General features: G+C 38.4%; 1 protein-coding gene across 16 annotated transcripts in view; it reads right to left on the bottom strand.

The window, feature by feature from the left end:
• The window catches only part of phldb1b (pleckstrin homology-like domain, family B, member 1b), a 96,708-nt gene that overhangs the window by 38,811 nt on the left and 37,655 nt on the right, over positions 1–20,242 (bottom strand). For all 16 annotated transcript variants that reach the window (XM_048159697.1, XM_048159700.1, XM_048159695.1 and 13 more), the window contains 2 exons: positions 18,533–18,658; positions 12,234–13,735 (listed from right to left, as the gene is read on the bottom strand). In XM_048159697.1, the coding sequence (XP_048015654.1) occupies positions 12,234–13,735; positions 18,533–18,658 (1,628 nt within the window). The remainder of the gene's footprint in view (positions 1–12,233; positions 13,736–18,532; positions 18,659–20,242) is intronic.

The following is a 20,242-nucleotide window of genomic DNA, read 5'->3' as shown; positions in this document are numbered from 1 at the left end:
AAGCAATATGCTGTTTAATTGTGCTGTAAAGGAGCACTAATACATACATGAAGGAATAGGTTTAAGCCCTAGTCACGTAACAACACCTTTGACTCAACAATAACAAACTAAATACATATATGAGCAACACACTCTGAACATGCCAGTCTAATATTAGTAATCAAACGCTAGTTTTATGGTACATTTAGACTTAAATACAATTTTAAAAACTAACTTTGATAGAAGAATGCAATGAAAACCACTCACTCACCCTCATTGTGACGTGTTAAAAGTCGCACACTAGTTAGAGTCCTGTGGTTCTCTCAGATGTATCCTCATTGAGTAGCTCTCCAGAACTCACACACACTCTGAGACAGATGAACAAATAAAGCCCCTAGTCCCTCCGCCTCCAACACACACACACACACACACACACTGGTCTGCTTTCTCAAAATGTGTGCCGGTAGGTACATAAAGCAATCGCACTACATCTGTGTCACTGTTCATTTCTCGGCCGGTGGCTGCTAATGAAGATATGATTCAATGATCACAGAGGTTCACTGAAGCTGATGGCTTGTTTTATCTATCAAGGCTTTGAAGCAAACGCGGGAGGCCCAGTCACAAGTTTAAACGGCATTCATTGAAACCCACTCAGGGGTCAGTGCTCACTACACAAAATGGTTCGCGTGGGTGCTGGTCAGATATTCTCTCAGATGGAGAAGTACCGGTAATGTGAAAATTACTATTCAGTCAAATGCTGCATGCTGAAACCCAGATGGAAAAATATAGATGGTTTCCACTGTACCGGTATGTAGGATAACCGTTAAGCACTTCATACTTTCCAGATGACAGCAATGAATAGACATACTGTAGCCCTCTGTTTACAAATCTCCAAGCTATGCTATGAGTTTTTGGTGAACGTGGGTCTTGAAGGCAATGTTCTCACTCAGGTGTGACCATTTGGGGAAAACGGCAAAGTTTATGTTCACACAACAAGCCAAACTGGATTTTCTACTAAAATTCAGTAAAAAAAAAAAAAAGAAAAGAAAAAGAAGGGTTGTTCAAATGACCTTTACATGATCACCCTACACACCGGCATGGCATTCACATTTCAATGATATAATTTAATATGATATCATATTTTCTGTTTTTTCTGCCTTTATTATGATAGGACAGAAAGCAAAATGGGAGAGAGAGAGAGGGGGACGAGATCGGGAAAGGTCTGCGGGCCGGGACTCGAACTCTGGTCGCTCAAAATGCAACAGTGCTAAATGTCGGCGTGCTGCCCACTAGGCTATCGGTGCTGAACATATCAAATTTTCTTATTGTATCAAATTATAAAAGCTCTGGACTTCCTTTCTAAAATGTCTCAATTTATTGCTCTCTATTGTCTAATATCTTTGCCATTGTTCAAAGTCAGTGTCACAATATATCAATAATGTACATCTAATAAATAATTAATAATAAATAAATAATCTTTTTATATAATGTATATAATTTATTGTATAATCTAAATATATTTTAACATACTTTTGCATTTTACCTTCGTAAATTGAAACTCATAAATTATTTTACAAGTAAATCAACCAGTGGTGTAGTCTACGTGATATGCAGGTATATGCCGTATACCCACTAGCAAAGGTCAAGGATTTCCGTATACCCACTTAAAAAAGCACAAGGATATGTAACCATCCAAATAAATCACAATAAGCTTTGTTGCTTTTGACATTAAACAAAGTCTCATATTTCAAATTCTGCCCATTTTACTTAAAAACCCATAAACAATGTGCTCTTTAATGTGGCGTGACAGATCGCTGTAGCGCAGGGGTCATCAACTATATTTGTCCAAGGGCCAGAATTTTTCTCTGCAGACACTGTAAGGGCCAGATACTCGTAATATAAAATAAAATTCGAATTGTATCCTAATATGTTATTATTTGATATACTAATTCTAATTCCAAATTTATTTTATTTTTTACATATTACCTCTACTGCAGCAAGCCACCAGGGGGCGATAGCGATATTTTAGGCTTCATATTTGTGAGGCTGTCAAGCTGTCCATCACTGTCACGCAATTGTGCGCTAATCCCAGGCAAGGAAAATTTTGACATTTGTGAAAAAATGAGCACGTGAAACAATAAAAGATGTTCAATGAGAGCAACGCGTTTATCGTCATTCTTGACTGAAGGCAGGCTATGGCACAAGCTACTTTTCAGAAGGGTTTTTTTTTTTTCGTTAGATTTAAAAATAAATAAATATGGAACGGACCCGAATATTCAAATATTCGTTCGGTGGGTTTGTTTTCGATTTGAAAATTTGACATTCGAATATTGTTTTTTTTTTTTTTTTTTTTTTTGCACACCTGGGATCCCCCGCGAAACGATTCTCATTCCCCCTTGAATAAGGCCGGCGACACACTGGCTGCGTGAGCGTCTCAGCTGCGTGGCGTGTCCGTTTTTATTTCGGCTCCCATATTTAACAGGTTGGAGTTTGCACACTGAGACACGCGTCTCAGGCGCGCTCCAGCCACGCGGAAAACGCGTGCATGCTAGAAATAAAACCAACGCGTGTTCCAGCAACGGGAGTGTTCTCTGGCTAGAGCGCAGAACAGCGGAGTTTGTATGGACCGAAGTGTATATCTGAGCTTGTGTTTTGTTGCTTTGACATTGTGGAAAATAGAATAATAGAAACAAAATGTATTAGCATTTTTACCCGTTATTATCAATCTAAATTAATCTCGTTTTTAATTGAACTTAATTTCGTTTTTCTTTATTTAAATTTCGTTTTTTCTTTATTTAAATTTCGTTTTTGTTTATATAAATTTCGTTTTTTCTTTATTTAAATTTCGTTTTTCTTTATTTAAATCTACCCTTACTGTGCCAATTTGTTAGTCAGAAAAATATTAGACTACCTTAAAAGTATTGCTTAATTTAACAGACCTGTGTGTGTGCGTTTTATATCACTAGTGCAGTGTCCGTTCTCGGAGCATAAGCCCTGCCCGCATGAGGTGCGCCGCTTCCCGCTCGCGCTGTTCTGACTGTAGTTTACTAAAAGTTTATTAATTCTGAATGTGTCGCGTCTCGCGTGTCCATCTATATTGCACCAAATGCGACACTGCACTGCCTTGTGAAGTCGATTGGATGAACGGTTCTCGAAATAATAAAAATGCAAACGGACATACAGACACAGATTCCTGCCTTTATTAGAGAGAAAAATATGTTCAGCCCCTCTCTCCGAAGAGTCGATGTTCATTACTACCGAAGCTTCGAAGCTCAAAAAATGGTATTCGGACCAGCCCTAAACTTTTTCCTCTTACAAGGCTATTCCTGAATTCAGTATTATTCTGGGGGCCGGATGGAAATCTCTGGCGGGCCGGATTTGGCCCGCGGGCCGCCAGTTGACGTTGCATGCTGTAGCGCCTCAGTTCAAGAGAAGCGGCAGCGCCATGAAGCGCAAGTGAACTGATCCTCTCATCTGCTTTAATACCAGTTACAGCACGAAATAAACATGAATGAACATCTGAAGGTATGTTAAAAGATACAGTACAACTTAACCAAATTCATATCATGTCTCATGTTATCGCTCAATCAGTGTTTCAAACACAGAAAGACTTTAATAAACAGCATAAACAATATCACGTAACTTCACTACCTCAGAACAAATATATTCAGTGACCATAAACTCGTTAGTCAGCCAAAAAAATGAACTCTAGAGTGGAGCATTTAGCTAAATACGCACCATATGACATATTAATTATAATTTTTAATGTTCTTCAATAGCCTATATAATGCATGTTTGAATAAATCCGTCAAGTTGATAGCCACCATTTAAAGGTTTATATTTCAAAACACGAATTGAAGTAGAAATAATTTTAATGTTAGTAGGCCTAATTATTATAACATTTCCTGAAGTGTAATTTAAGTTTGTATACAAATCAGTTCATTTTAACCTTCAATATTAATGTAGTGATTCCCATGTATATTTTACAGTATTAGAGAGATAATTAGCATTAGAGAGATTTCTTTCATTAGAGAGAAAATTTGCCATGTACTGTACCTACCTAAAATATCCAGTATATCCAAAATAACTGATATCGAATCAAATTGCAAGCTTGTGAATGCATAACTATGATGACAGACTGGCAGGAAATGGTGCAAAACAGAAAACAGTCCAAACAGGTTGATATTGTAACATATAAGCCTCATCTTTCCATTATTGTTAATAATAGTTGCAACTTGCACTCTTAAAAGTGCATTGAAAATTGTCAGCTGATAAAACCTATGCTCCAGGGACCATATTCATACAACATCTAAGGTGAAATGTAGATCTTAACTGGCTGAGTTAGATGGTGATTGATACTAAACAGTAGAAAATCAGTCCAGTCTCTCCAGCTGTAAATGTCATTGGTTATTAAAGTCTTGTGTTGCTTATAATAAATTGGCATGTTGATAACACACACATAAGCAGTCTTTCAGAATGCTCTCAATTGCATGTAGCCTAGATCAGATGTGGTGTGAACGTATCCAAAGCGAAATGGTATTGAACACAGATGGTTATTAGCAACATCGGAACCCCAAACAAAATACGAAGAGATGGTATTTGGAGAAACATTCCAGCTCTCTTATTTCCACTCATTCATTTTTATGCGTTCCAACCACACATCAACCAATAAGAGCTCAGGAGACACTGGCTTTGCCTTCTGATCCCAGCTCTTACATTCCACTGTCTTCCCTCAGTCTGAAATGACACACACAAACGTACAGCTCCTCAAGTCCTTTTTTCAGAGCCTCTCAAACCCCCTGCCATGTCGGAGCCTCTTTCCTGACCTCTTTCTGTCTCTAAATGTGTGACAGGGTCATAGCGGGTGCCACTCTTACTGCTGTGACGGGCCTGGATTGTTTGAATACCTTAAACCAGACAGACTTCAATCGCTTCCGTTCTGGGTATCCAAAACAAACATCCAAGAGATTTTATAGCATGATATTGCGATCTCCCAGCACTGTCACATGCCTATTTGCACATATTTTCCATTAAATAAAATTCAAATAAAATATAATTTTTAAATATAAAAAATTAAATATATTAGATATTATTTTCCACATATTTTTAACTATAAACATTAAAAAAATACTTTTCTTCGCTATTTTTCTAAAAAAAAAAAAAAAATGTATTTTTGAGTTGAAATGTGTATTTTCTGTGCCTCTTGTGGTACAAAGTGGAACTGCAAAAAAAAAAAAGAATCGTTTTCAAACAGGTTTCCTGAATATTCACCCCGTCTGCCATTGGTTGAACAAACGGATAGTCCCACCCCCAACTAAAGCCATTGGTCAAGTCAATATTTCTCAGCGAGAAACATTACTAGAGAGAAGTCTGACGTTTTCACAGGAAGATCCAGTTATGACATTTTGATTAAACATTACAAGATCCATTCGGAAAATACATAGGGTGAACTTTTAGTTCATGCCAACTAGGATATATATATATATTTTTTTACATCAAGTAAATTTGTACTTCCCCTTTAAAGAAGTCGTTATCCTCACTCTCTCTTTTTCCCAAACACAGACTACAGACTAAACCAAGCACAGTAGCATTAATCCCTCCAGTAAACATCCTGGGATGACACTTAAAGTATATATCTCAATATGTGATATTTCAAACAACATAAACAACTGCTTTCATATTTAATGTCTGAAAGACAGCACTTCACCACAAACTAAGTCAACAAGACCAGATGTATCTATAATTTCACACAGAGTTTGAAGTAAAACAGCTTACATTTTTGGAATAGAAAAAAATGTCTAGACGTACACAGCTGTGAAACATGGGGACCTTGCTTCACCCTCCAAATGAAGTATCCAAACAAAATGCAATAGAGAGCTCTACATTAGTACTTGGCTCATCAATAACTCCATAAATAAACACACAGTATTTGAGAAACTAAATAAGGTTGTGAGGAAATGTCATATAGCCTCAAAAAGCATAAACAACCATGGACTTGGTTCTCAGATCTGACAGAAGCTGTTAAAAGCTCTGTTCCTAGACTAAACAAACAGCAATGTGCAGCCTGTGTCTTATTTTTCTTCATCAGGCCTAGGAAGAACCATAAAAACTTTCTAAATTGGCATATAGTATATAATTTAAGTTTAGTCTTGAAGGAACAGCTCATCCAATGATGAAAATTCTGTCATTATGTACTCGTTCTTGTGTTGTATTTGTGGCCAAATCAGCTAAGATAAAATCTTGAACATTTTACTCTACTACTGTACAGAATAGTGGCATATAATTCACAGGAGAGATACATTATCCTCTGTGAAGATAGAAAACAGACCCTCTCTAAGGGCCTTTAGATAGCTGGAAAAAGAACAAGACATAAATAGTGTTTAATATTAGACCTTGACTGTTATCTGTACAAATGCATTAAAAAGGTGAGGATATAGAGCAGCCTGCGGTCAACGGCTTCATCAGGTTTATCGGTTTGACTCCCTGTGTCGCTTCATGGCCAAGCTTAGATAACCGAGATGCAGCAGAGGACAGAACTAACGGTCTCTTGTGTGAATCCCCTGGCATGCTTTTGAACAGTAATAGCTCAATGCTGGCTTTTCTCTAAAACACCATTACAGAGGGAGAGGAGGGTCTCTGCACAAGGGGATAAGAATAATTAGAATTTTATCCCACACATTTATATATATGTATATATAAACCCTATCCAAAAACATGGCTAATACTCATGGTGCACAGGGTCATACACACAAGGACAAAACACCATCAGGGTAACACACAACACTAAAATAATGCAATAAATACTAAATATTATTCACAGAAGGAAACTCTCTATATAAACTGTAATCATATGTGATATTAAACAGGGACTACTGTTTTTCTTCTGTATGGTAAATCATAGTTTTACTCCCAAAAACCATGAATTTGACAGTACTTTACAGTAAAATTACATATCATGTGATGTTAAACTATACAATGTTTCATCATATATGTTAAGACTTACAGTCAACCATTAACAGGTTTTTACTGTAGCATTTTTATGTTTTTTCTGTAAAAATTAAACATAATTTACAGTAATATTGCATAGGGTACTATTTATCATAAAATCAACAAAGTTTACTCCTAAAAAACAAACAATGAAAATTATTTCTAAAATGTTTTTACAAATAAAAATACTTATTGTATTAGTCACTGTTTGCATTTCTGGTTTTAGCGTGTTATAGATGATTGCTAGGATGTTGTTAAGTGGTTGCTAAGTTGTATGGGGTGATCACTAGGGTGTTGCCAAGAAATTTCTAAGATGCTCTTGGTTGTTTCTAGGGTGTTACTAAGGTGTTCTGAGTAGTTTTACACCAGACACAAGCGGCGCGACAAAAGTGAATAGAACCCATTATAATCAGTGATGCTGTCTACACTGTATGCGGTGTGGCGTGATGCGACACAACAAATTCCCGGCAGTAAACCGATGCCACATTCTATTTTTGACGTACTTCAAACACTCGCGCAACTTCTGACATGAACAAATGGATTTGCAACAGTCGCTTTAGTGTAGACAGCCTCAAGCTGTTGCGGCAAGACGCGACAACTGTCACGTCCAGTGTAGACATGGTGTTAGTGTGTCCTGGGTAGTTGCTAGGGTGTTGCTAAGGTGTTCTGAAATGGTTGAGTGCGTCGTGAGCAGTTGCTATACAGTGTTGCTAAGTGTTTTGGGAAGCAGAATGTTGGCTTTATGATAGCTATGATATTTTGGTCCATAGATATGGAGACTTCACTTTTTTTCCTCCACCAGGCACAAATTGTAAGTGTGTTCACTCTCCTCAACAAATTGTGCAATTTGAAGTTGTGTTAGTAGCACAAACATGTGGGACTATCAATGCAATGAAGTTTAATACTTGTCTGGAGTTTGTTCAAAATGATGGACAGCATAGGAAAAAAAAACATCTAACCAAAACCCTTCATGTAAGTATCAAACTCTAGTATCAATGGCAGTGTCTTGAAGGATTACAGAGTCGAACAGACCATTCTGGGAATCCTTAAATATTGCTTTATATAACTAAATGTGTTGTTGCTAAGAGCACACAATCTTGTTCTTCACTGTCTTGATTACAAGAGTCGAGTCAGAATAAGTAAAGTCTACACTGACCCAGATAATCAGAACCACAGAAAGTCAGTTAACTGTCTCTTTTACCCAAATACTCTCTCTCTCTCGCTCTCTCTTGTTGTGAGAAGAATCACCATTAATCCGTCCCAGAGCAGATAACTCACTTTACACTGAACTGCAAGAACACAGAAAGCACACACATTGCACCATCAACAAAATGCTCCAAAGGGAGCTCATATGCTGTGTCAGAGGATACTGCTTTTATCTTCATCAAAAAGATTCTAATTACAATTTACTGTGTCAAAACACAGTTGCATGCCGGGTTAATGCATTACAATAGATACTTGTCTCTTCCTCCCTGTTTAACTGCTACAAACACACACAGTTAAGTTTTTGCATAATGTGGCCAGTGAAAGTTGATATATTTAGTGTGCTAATCCATGAGAGCAGTGGGAAAGGTGCTTGTGTACCTCTTGTGTCCCCGTGTCTGCCCTCCCAACAATGTGGAGGTGGTTATGTCTTCATAGTAGAACAGCTTACAATCAATCTGTCTACATCCCTCATTACATTCAAGAAATATAAACCTACAACCATTCCAGATCATTTAAAGGGGTTACATCATAATGTTTTTTTTCTTTGAATAATTAAAATATGTCAGCAAGGATTGCATTGCATCAATAAAAATCATAATAAATTCTCCTTTATAAAATAATATAATCAAAGGTAATATAATATAATATAATAACCTATTTCATGATATGTCCCCTTAAAAAATCCATCCATGTCTCAGTAAATAAATTTCCCTCGAAAACAGTGTGCATCCTCAATGACATATGTCTGCTTTTACTGTGCAGCAAATGTCAGTTTTATAGAGTAATGGAAATGTGATGTCATCGTGGGAGCACTCAGTAAAAAAAAAAAACGAGGTCATCTTTAGCAGGGCTGGCATCAGTATGGTACTCGAGCTGACTGACAGAACGGTTTTCTAGTGACTGACGTTATATGCCAAGTGTGTGTGCCAAGGCTGTATCTAAGGTAACCATGTGTGCCTCTGGAGCCTTGTGGCAATTTAGGGATGATAAATTATGCACTGCAGACTGGACTGGCTTGCATTCACTCAGCTGTACATGCAAAAAATATGAAGAAAAAATAATACACACACACTTACAAACCCAGTTTAGTTTTGAGACACACATTAATTTTTTTTTCTTGGAAAAAAAAATCATTTAGATGCTCACAGTTTGCTAAATGGTGGCCTTCAGAGCTCATTAACAGCATATTTATACTGAATGTAAAAGCATATTCAAAATAAGTCTTTAAGAAAAGCCTTTTCTTGCTGTTTAGTTGCATCTGATTTTGTGTGAACTAAAAATAATATGTCATACGCAGATAACTGTAATTTGTAATTCTGAGTATCATTCAAAGACGTTATGCAACAAAATCCAGTGACTAACTCTTCCTCAAAATTAGTCTTGCGCTGAAATTTTGGCAACCAAACACCAAACATTTTCAGCAAAATAAATTATATATATATATATATATATATATATATATATATATATATATATATATATATATATACACCATTGTTTTGGTCAATGGTTTCGGTCCTCTAAATCTCTAAATCATATATATATATATATATGATTTAGAGATTTAGAAGACCGAAACCATTGACCAAAACAGTGATGTTTAATTAGAGTTACTCCAATGAGACATTTTGATTGTGTCAGCATCTATTTCATAAGCACAAGGTGGATAAGCTACAATTAGCAATCATGTCAGCAGTGTGGATACACTTCACCGTGACAAAAAATGATGTTAGAGTATTAATATGTAAACTCTGTTCGCGTGAAATATCACAAGGCATCTCGCTGCCGAAGAACTTTACTATGACTGGCTTAATTTATCACCTAAAGCCTAAAGTATACTTAGTTTTTTTACGCATATATGCAAAGTCGAAGGCACAGCCTTGCAGAGTATACATCACTTGACTCGTACGCATACACAGGTGCTTGACTCGTACGCATGCATGCGGATGCAACAAATGCGGATGCAACAAATTGCAATACCTCTATGAGTTACAACCCATATAAACATCTTTGTATTTTTCCATTGTTTCTGTAGCTTGCATGCATTCCGGTCTGTTCTGTTTATGCAGTTTTTCATCGACTACCTTGTGAATCAATGCCCCTAGGCCACAGCTACCACCTTGTGGATAAAGTAACTGCTGCAAAAAAAAAAGTAATGCACACGTGCAACCAAATTTACAAAAATTTGATGGTGCGCGTTCATTTTTTGATGCTTGTACCATTCTGATGACGAAATTTGCGTCATGCACACTGTTTGCTGTCCCTCGCATATGCATAAAAAGTGAAGTATACTTTGGGCTTTAGAACACAACCTGAACAGCATACTAAGTTCAATTACCAAAAATGTATTTATGATTTTTGGCTAAATTAAAACTTTAATTTCAGTTTTGGTGTTTCATAAAAAAAAATTTTTTTTTTTAAAAATACCACTCAAAAATGTTCAAGTGAATACTTGAATGTACACCCCATCTATCCATTAGCATTCAAATTCATTGCTTAGCTATAGGCGTAGGACCCAGAAGTATCCAATTTGAAATCTTCCACCTTTGCTCATGGAGGTTCAGATTTAGCCACCAGACTGCAGTCAACACCACCGTCTCCTTCCTGATTCCTACAGTGAACATGCTCTCTGTGCCGAACCAATGTTACGTGATGTTTTACCACAGTCTTGACCTCTCATCTATGACAGTCAGCTGCCAGGAAAAAAAAATCAAAAAAATCAAAACCTGAGGCAACACTCCCTGGAGCACATTTCTGCTTGTCATGCTAGGCAGTTTTCTGCTCCTTCTCGACAGGAGCCACCGGCAGTCAAATGAACTCAATGTGGCTGATCCGCACGTCAGATGCATCATTCACACTTCGATGTTTTTATTGAAATACATGACGAATGCTGTATGGATAGTGCATAACTGCCTAAACAGATGATGACTGTTTGTTAATGGACCACAAAAGCCACCAAATTAGGTCAAAATATCTATGTGAAAGCCAATTCACAAGACAGAAGGTTCTGATAATGAGTGATGTAATGGCTGACTGTCATTCAGTTACTAAAAAAATTTCAAAAGAACGTCTGATCTTTCTTCACCAAGCAAACATTCTTTGCTATTTACACTCAACAATTTGCAAATATTTCAGAACAAGGTCTGTATCAAAGGTCATTTTTTGTTTGTCTTATTTTTGTACTGAACCTTTTTGGAGAAAGCACATTTGCAGGGATGAGGTCATTGGTATGTTGAGCTCATTTGTTATAGCTCATTCTTTCTGCATTTATTCCAGCACATTTCATTGGTAAAAAGCTACATAAAGCATACTAAGTGCATACTAGAGCTGCAATTCTTAGTGAATAACATACTACAGATTCTCTCTGTTGGGAGTATTGAAGCATAACTTTGTATGCTCCAATTAGATCACCTCCTTTTCTGAAAGCAATAAACAGCCACAATGGGTAATTACAAGGGAAACAGACAAGAGCCGCTTCAGACACAAACACATATAAAACTTCACAGGGGCCTTTGTCTCAGCGGCTTCATTCTGGGCTGCAAACTGGACCAAGATGTCTTCTGTTCCCTCCCACCTCTCAATAAAAGAGACAACAAACAATGGGGTTGCCATGGTAAAATCAGAGCCCTCTGCCACAGCATGACAGCGGATTAGTCAGTGTGTCAGTTCTGCCAGAGACGTGTAGTAGCATTTTCTCTAAATGCCCTGCATTCTCACCAAAAGCACAATTGCTAATGCTTGCTAGGTGTGTTAAGATTAGATTCAGCTATCAGTGTACACTGAGGAACTCATCTGGAAAATATTAACCACAGAAACTTGCAATTTACATATCATCGGAAGGCATGTAGAGGCAGCACCGTCCATGACATGTACAAACAGAGACAGGGAATATTTCTGAGACGGATTCTTCATACTACGATGTGGCTTCCTTGGAGCTAACTGCACTTTACTTTGGTCTCAAGGTCATTTTTAGTGGATATGTGAAGTCAGATTCCTCATAAATCTCCCTTGGTTTTATATTTTGTTATATAAATGTATTTTTAAGTGTGCATCTCACTTACCAGCCTCTCCATTTCCTGCTCTCTGAGTCGCTCTTCTCTTTGGCGTCGGTGGTACTCCAGAAGATCATCTTCGTTGTCACTGATCTCCGTAATGCTGTTTTTGCGCTCCCTCATCCCTGGGTGAGGCATCCGGAGGTCCCTGTGGCCTGCTGACATCTTCCGGTGGCTCCTGGGACTTGATCGGGGCGATGACCCAGGTAGAGAACCCAGGCTGAAGGCCGAAGACAACGAGTTCCCAAAACTGCCCTTCCGTCCACTGCCTTCCCCCATCAGTCCGGAGGTGGGTGAAGGACTACGAGCACGCACCCCACGAGGACTAAACGGCTCCTCTGTAGGAGACCCTGCTTTCCGTCGGAGTCTGGGACTCTCTGGCACAACTCTTGGGCATGGGCTCTCTGGAGTCCGCAGGGTTCCTGGTAGAGCTCCTGGGAGCACAGGAACCCCCCTGCGGGCTATAGAGGGGCTGAGAGGGGGAAGTTCCCTCATGCTGCTCCCTTCAAGGTTCCTGCGGGCCAGCCGCGGACTTTCTGGAGGCTGCAGTGTGCGAGGATGCGGGTGTGGAGGTCCACCCTGAATGATGTGGACAATGGGGTCTAAGGGGGGCTGGAAAGATCGCGAGGGTGGGGATAGTTGGTGAGAGGGGCTGGACGCCAAGGAGCGGTCTGGCTGAGGCTGCTCCCGGAAAGGACTTGAGGGACGATCCTGGAGAACAATGGCAGTTTTGGTTCTGGGACTAGAGGGTGAGGAGGATGGGGATGCGGTGGAGAATTTGGGGGAGAATCTGGGGCTACCTGGAACTGGTACCCGACTAACAGATGGCGCATCAGTCGGAGCAGTAGAGATGGAGACTGAGGGCAGAATGTGAGTCTGTATGGGGCTGTCTGGGGTTTTAGCCACCGAGCTGTCTTGGTTCAACCCCCTACGACTTGGCTTTGGGCTTGGCGGTGCTTCTAAAAGAGCCTTTCGCTGGAGTCTGGGACTCTCAGGCACCTTTGGCCCACTGCTGCCGCCGGAATAGTTGGGCAGTATGGTCCGTGGCTGAGGTATGGGTGGCTGGCTGGTGTAATTGTAACTAGAAGACCTCACTGGCACAGGAGGAAGCGTATGAAGCTGGTCCTGACAACCACTCGGCGAGGGACTGGTGCAGCTGCCACTGCTGGCGGCCGACGGGGACGAGAGTGGAGAGAAAGGAGGGGAGGTATTCTCATAACTGGAGCCCACAGACATAGCACCAGGGCTCGTTGGAGGTGAGAGAAGAAAGCGCCCCCCTCCATTTAACATGGGAGACAGGGGAGACTGGGAGATGGGCTGACCAGAAGGCTTCTTTGACTCAGAGGAAGAGGGTTGAGGGTCATCCATGACTAATGAGTCCATAATGTCCTGAAGGTCCTTCTCAATGGAACTAACGATGGCACTGTGCTCAGGGCGCACTCTCTCGTTGGAGACCAAGTGAGGTTTTGGCGCTCCCGACGGGTGGTTCCCATTGACCAGGTTCTCAGAATCTGAAGGAAAAGATAACAATCATAAGCATTTGCCATAAACATAAATCAAAAGGCCTTTTAGCTAATAGAAAGATAATTGATTCATGATTCAACCATTCCTTTGATTCTGAGATCATTTCAATGAATCAGTGGAAATGATTTACCAAATCATTGAATCAAAAACGGTCTCTTTTAAACTATTGGGCGAGCTGATGCACTAGGAGAGCACTTGGAGAGTATTTAAGGATTTGACTGATGGATCAAAAAGTAAGTTACTTTAGTGGAGTAGCAGAAATGTTACATATAAAACATACTAGAAATATGTTAATGACTGTTAATGAAAGAGTTACATAAGCTTCAGCCAATAAATGTAAATGAATTTTAGTATTTTTTTAATGCAATAGCAAATAACATTTAGGTTTTTTATGAGATGAATCATGCAACAAATGAAACCGGGACAAATTAAATAATCTTAATTGAAACCCCATAATAAAAAGCAATATGTGCTTACATATATCTTTACTAGAACGTTTTGGAGCATTTCATATTTTGAGTCAAGATGACATCATTACATGATGTTAAAAAATTGCTGAAATGGTTAACTGAAACAACCAGTTCAAAAGAATCAATTCTCAATAATGAATTCCCATTACTAGCCAGATGAGCCGAACTGTGTACAGAAAACGAGAAAAGCACTTATGAGTAAGTGGATGCATTTGGCATCTTCCCCTCACATAACCCCAACTATTATCCTCAGTACTATACCTGAGCTTTTAATGCAAGTACCTGCAGCTCTTTTGGCACTGCAGAGATGCATTTAATCCATTAGCCCCATTCAACAGGCTCCAAGTTTAACACTGCTGCCAAACCCACAGAAGATGAATGCTAAAGTAGAAAAAGTGGCTACCAAAAAGTCTGGCAGGCTCCTGCCTGAAAGGATAAACATCAAATGAATATGTGCTCATATAGCTAAATCACAGACAGCCCTGCTGGTAATTCAATCTATCTCTCAGGCAACTGACCATCTCCAATGGTTCATCTGCTAAAAACGAGACAAGTAAAGATGGTCATTATCTAAACCAGGGGTTTTCAAATTGTGGTCCAGAAAACCCCAGGGGGCTGCAAGGGGGAGCCAGGGCGCTGTAAGGTAATACTGTCGTAACATTCTATGTAAAGCTGCATTGGAGCAATTTCTACTATGAAGAGCAATTCAATTCAAATACATTTGATTAAATTCAAAATGAATTGAAATGAAAATACTTATGTTGTTTATTCAAATAACATTAGTATAATAGCGAGGGGAAAAGATCAACTTGATAAAATAGTAAATATATGTATAATAATATTTTAAAATAATATCTTAATAGCTTGCTTTAGCTCCAGTAGAATTACAACACAAAAGCCATTTGTTTAATTTTGGACATGTTTTACAATATCATGCTAATCATGTTTCTCACACATTATAAAAGGGCCTGCATGCATGAAATACAGTGTTTCTTTTATATTTTAGGAAAGGGTCCCTAGCATCACAAAAGTTTGAAAACCTCCTATCTAATGAATACTATTTAAAATAATGCCCAACCTATGATTTTTCCCTGTCAATTTAGCACAAAATTATTATTTTTCACACAACACCAGATTTAACACTCATCATGTACTGCATAACTTATAGGATAGGTGTTGCGTATGACTGATTTTGAGTCAGAACAGATTTCACAACATCCAAAACTTGATCAATCTTGCTGAATAGCCAGCTCAGTGTTTGCGTTTAACCCACAAATCTCTCTGTACTGATTACAAAACACTCTCTGTTCAAACTCCTCACAAATAATGCATAAAACACAACCCTAAGTGTTTCCAAGTGTTTTATTTATTATCATATTTCATAGCCATCGTGGTTTAGAAATAAGTCAGAGCAGCTGACGATGCCTCTGGCTTAATTTTCCATTCAAATCCCTCTGAACAAGAAACGGTTTTAAGAATGCACAAACACATAGATGATGAAGACAATAAATCAAATCTTTCATGTCACAAATTAACACGTCAGCTTGACTATAAAAGGATACATATGCTATAGCCTGCACCACAGTACGTCCGTATGTCTATCTGACACATTCAGCCTCTATAATGATCAGTACTTACAGATGAGAACACGCCTGTGGAAACCCTAAGCCGTTGCGTTTGGTTTGTAACTCATAACCGAGCTCAGATTCAAAAGAACGGCTCTCGCATTCCGAGTCTTGACCTAGGCCAGCTGTGCCGGCCACACGGTACCCAGGCAGGAGTAAAACGCCGCAGATGAGATATTCCAGCCGGGCTTGGTGAGCCTGGCGCCGCTACACCATCGCCGAGTCCCCCTCCCTCCCCTGTCCACGGTGCTGATGTGACTGACTGCTGGCTGTACGGGGCGGGGCATACTTTCTTAAAGCGACAGTGCACTTTTTCATGACGTATTCATAGGGACACTAATGTGGCTGTGCTTTTAAATAAAAAATACTCCTTTTATTCTCACACAAAATATTTTATATGCAAATTTCTAAACTGGCAGATGATACGCAGTATATAATATAATATAATAATTAATATAATATGTTGAGTAGCGAAGTAAAAAGTGGGATAATGTAGACAGACACCAATATAAAATCCATATCTGTTAATATATTGCATGCTTCTCTGAGTCACAATGAAATATCATCAAGAACGTCGATCAGACCTGCTGTGTTAGAACGAGGCAGCCGGATATTGAGAGAATATGAGGGGAACAGTGAGGAGGGGATTGGAGAGAAGGGTGGGTGGCAAGATAAATATAGATATTGTAAAAGATACCCCTCAACTTTAAATAAGCAGAGCATGGCCAACAAAGCTGTCTGGACTGGAAAAGAGATGGAAGAGGAAATAGCTCTGGCACAGGGAAAGTGTGAAGGGGGGTTCTTTTCCTCTATAAATCAGTCTATAAACAAATATCAGATGCATGGACAGCTTTATATAGGCATCGTAAAGGTGCAATATATAAGAATTTTGCAGTAAAATATCAAAAAACCACTAGGCCAGTGTTATATATTTTGTTCACCTGAGTACTAACAATATCGCAAATGTTTGCAACTATTTGTAAATCGTTAGAAAATTGCTATTTTAACCAAGGCTCCAGGACGTGTGAGGAGTCGCCTGTCAATTGCGTCATTATTACCCTCGGTTTCCGGTTTTATTTTAGAAACCATGGAAACACCAAAGACGCTTTAATATTTACGTTTTAATAGACAAGGGAACAACTGTTTTGATATATTTATAGACAGAAAAACTAATTATTGTTATATAGCTCAACACGTTTAGTCTTATTGTTTAAATCTAATTTTCTTGATTTTTTGCGAGTACCATGCTTTACCATGCCTCAGAGAAAAACACTATTTTGTGAAGTAGCTAACATAGCATAATCAGATGCAGCTTTATTTTTAGTAACAGTAATACAGAATTTTCTCCATCATACAACGCGTTTTAAAATTAATTGCATGCCATTTATCAACACAAGCCATCCAGCATTTAATATGATATTGTAAAATCGATCTATCTTATGCAGTGTGTAACAGTGTCTCACAGCAGCCGCCGAGCAAACGCACAGAGTATAACATCATTTTCAACACTCTAAAACGTATTAATATGATAAACAGTGCTGTGTTACCTCATACTCGTGACCGGAAAAGTGGAAACCGGATGCTTGTGAGGCATGTGTTGCGCAATCGCTCCAGCGGCCTCGTTCAGCTCCCACAACACTCAGTCCTGCTCTGCTTCATACTACAGTAACATTAATAATCACATCTATGAACATGATTTCTTCCCGACTCCTATCCCGATTATATTCACCGGCTGTGATTTGAAGACCACATGTCCCAAGATTCCGCGCTCAAACTTGGCGTCATCAAGCTACGCCTTTGTTTTGAATAGGCCTCTAGCGACCTCTAGCGAACAGAAAATTTTACATATTGCACCTTTAAGTCTTAAAAATCTTTATTCTTTTAGCAATGTAGTTTTAGATATAATTTAGACACTGGGGAAATTAGAAAAAAAAAAAAAACATGGTGAATGGGAATGAAACTGGTATGTTGTTTACAAAAAAGAATGTCTTTCATGGTGGAGAGAATTTATTACCACCTCAGGAAATGCACTGCACCAGCTGTGTTTATATGCTATACTTGTCCTTTTCTGCCACACAACAGGAAAAGTCAGGACAACAACTCAGTACATATTGTAAATGCTCTGTTTAAACATTGGCTGCTGTGTAGCACTGTGAGTGGGAGTGGAAGATGTAGAGCGCTCTGTCAGGAGACCCACAGGAATGAGTTTCTCATAAAAGTTGCATGGTGCGACTCGGGATCGAGGCAGGCTTGCATTGCCAACAGTTTGAAATGGAAATGCAGTAAGGCCCAGCTGAAAGCAGCTACCTGTGCTACTGAAACAAACCTTGCCATTCAGCCATGCGGCAGCACCCAAGGCCAAATATAAATATGAATGACCCATGTGTAAATCTGCATCTGTTTTGTATACTGTTGCACAACAAATACCACTTGTTTCTTAATTGTTGTTTTTTTAAACATGATCCATACGTAAAACACATCTATAAGCAAAAGAATGAGTAATATGTCAGATGCTTCACATATTCTTTTGTATTATGATTTCAGACAGTACACAAATAAGGTTCTGAGGCTCTGGAGGAATGTTTTTTTTTCCACACAAATGACATTCTACACAACACAGGCTTTGAGGTAAGCGTTAGATAATTCATGCCACAGTCATGTTGTGTTCTCATGTGGGATATTACGTTACCTGTGTGGGCCCAGTTTTTCACACTGGCTTTCTGTCCTCCCTCAGGCATCATGCTTTTCATTCGGAAAGCCTCCTCGGGGTGGTTGAAGCGGAAGAACGCGGACTGGCCGAAACACAGCATACAGCCTGCGCACAAAGCAAAACAACTATTAATAAAGTTAAGAATGAAAGTACATAACACTTTACATTAAGCATATGCCCAAAGAGAGCATTTCAAATGATCTTGACTAGGATCCTAGCAGTTTTAGACCAGTTTTGTACTGCAGTGTGAGAGGTACGGAAGGGGGAAAGGAATATTTGCTCCTGTTTTACATGAACAAGCAGGAACATCTCACACTTTGGTGTCGGATCAGACTCCTGGCTTGCTGAGTGAGGGGAAAAATAGACAAGCCAAATGCTGGAAGGGTAGCAAGTTAAAGTCAACATGAGATCTAAATTAACCCTATTTACTTTCCTAATCCACATTTCTGTTTTTTCAATGAATGATTTCTTTCTTTTTTTATTTTTTGTCACCAAGTTGCTCCTATCCAACCATCTGTCGTATAAAGATCACTTTTAACAAATACATTAATTTTTCATGGATCAAATCAAGCATTGCCCTAAATTTTATCAGTACCATATGGGTCAATTTTGGTGATTTTTAAAAAAAATGATTGAATTGTCAATATTGAATATGTATAATTTGCTAATTTCTGTCTGTTTTTTTTTTTTTTTTACCTTTACTTACATAATTATAGTGTACAATAATATTTGTCATTTATTGGTTTTATTATTTATTGGCCATGAACGCAGTTTCGTATTGGCTTTAAATGCAATTCATATACAGAAAATGCTTTAGTGTCACTGATGGGTAAATTTACTTTATCTATAAATTTATTTAACACATTATATAAGGCAAATATAAAGAAAATGGCACATACAGGGTATTTATATGATGACATTGTTGGATATCTCTCAACATTACAAAAAAACAAAACAAAGAACAAAACAAGAAAAAAGCAAAAACACAAATTGAAACAAAAGACAATACAAAGCAAAAACACAAAACAAAACAACAAAAACAAAAAACAAGACAAAAAGCAAAAACACAAAACAAAACAACAAAAACAAAAAAACAAGACAAAAAGCAAAAACACAAAACAACAAAAACAAAAAACAAGACAAAAAGCAAAAACACAAAACAAAAAATAAAAACAAAAACAAAAAACAAGACAATACAAAGAAAAAACACAAACCAAAACAAAACAAAACAAAAAACAAAGACAAGACAAAACAAAGCAAAAACACAAACAAAACAAAAAACAAAGACAAAAGACAAAACAAAGCAAAAACACAAACCAAAACAAAAAACTAAACAAGACAAGACAAAAAGCAAAAACACAAAACAAAACAAATTGGGGGAAAAAACAAACAAACATCAAAATACACTTTTGCTATATAAAGCTGGGTGAGCTATTCTGGCCAATCACAGTATTTATTCACGGCAGGTAAAGGTCTCACAGAAACCTTTCCAGCCGTAGCAGATGTGTGATGAATGCGGAGTGCCAGATGCCCTTTTGTTCCAGGCAGAACATTTGATTACCCCTCAGGTTCAGACAGGACAAGGTAAGATTAAAGCACACAATGAAAACTAAGAAGCGCTCAAGTAAAGTAAATCGTGTACTTAAGTGGTATTCTCACATCTACGTGTTTTCTTTCATGTTGTTGTTA

The sequence above is a fragment of the Megalobrama amblycephala genome, linkage group LG16 (assembly GCF_018812025.1).
Source record: "Megalobrama amblycephala isolate DHTTF-2021 linkage group LG16, ASM1881202v1, whole genome shotgun sequence".
Classification (NCBI taxonomy): Eukaryota; Metazoa; Chordata; class Actinopteri; order Cypriniformes; family Xenocyprididae; genus Megalobrama; species Megalobrama amblycephala.
Note: the sequence above shows the minus strand (reverse complement) of the source record. Positions and strands in the feature narration are given on the sequence as shown.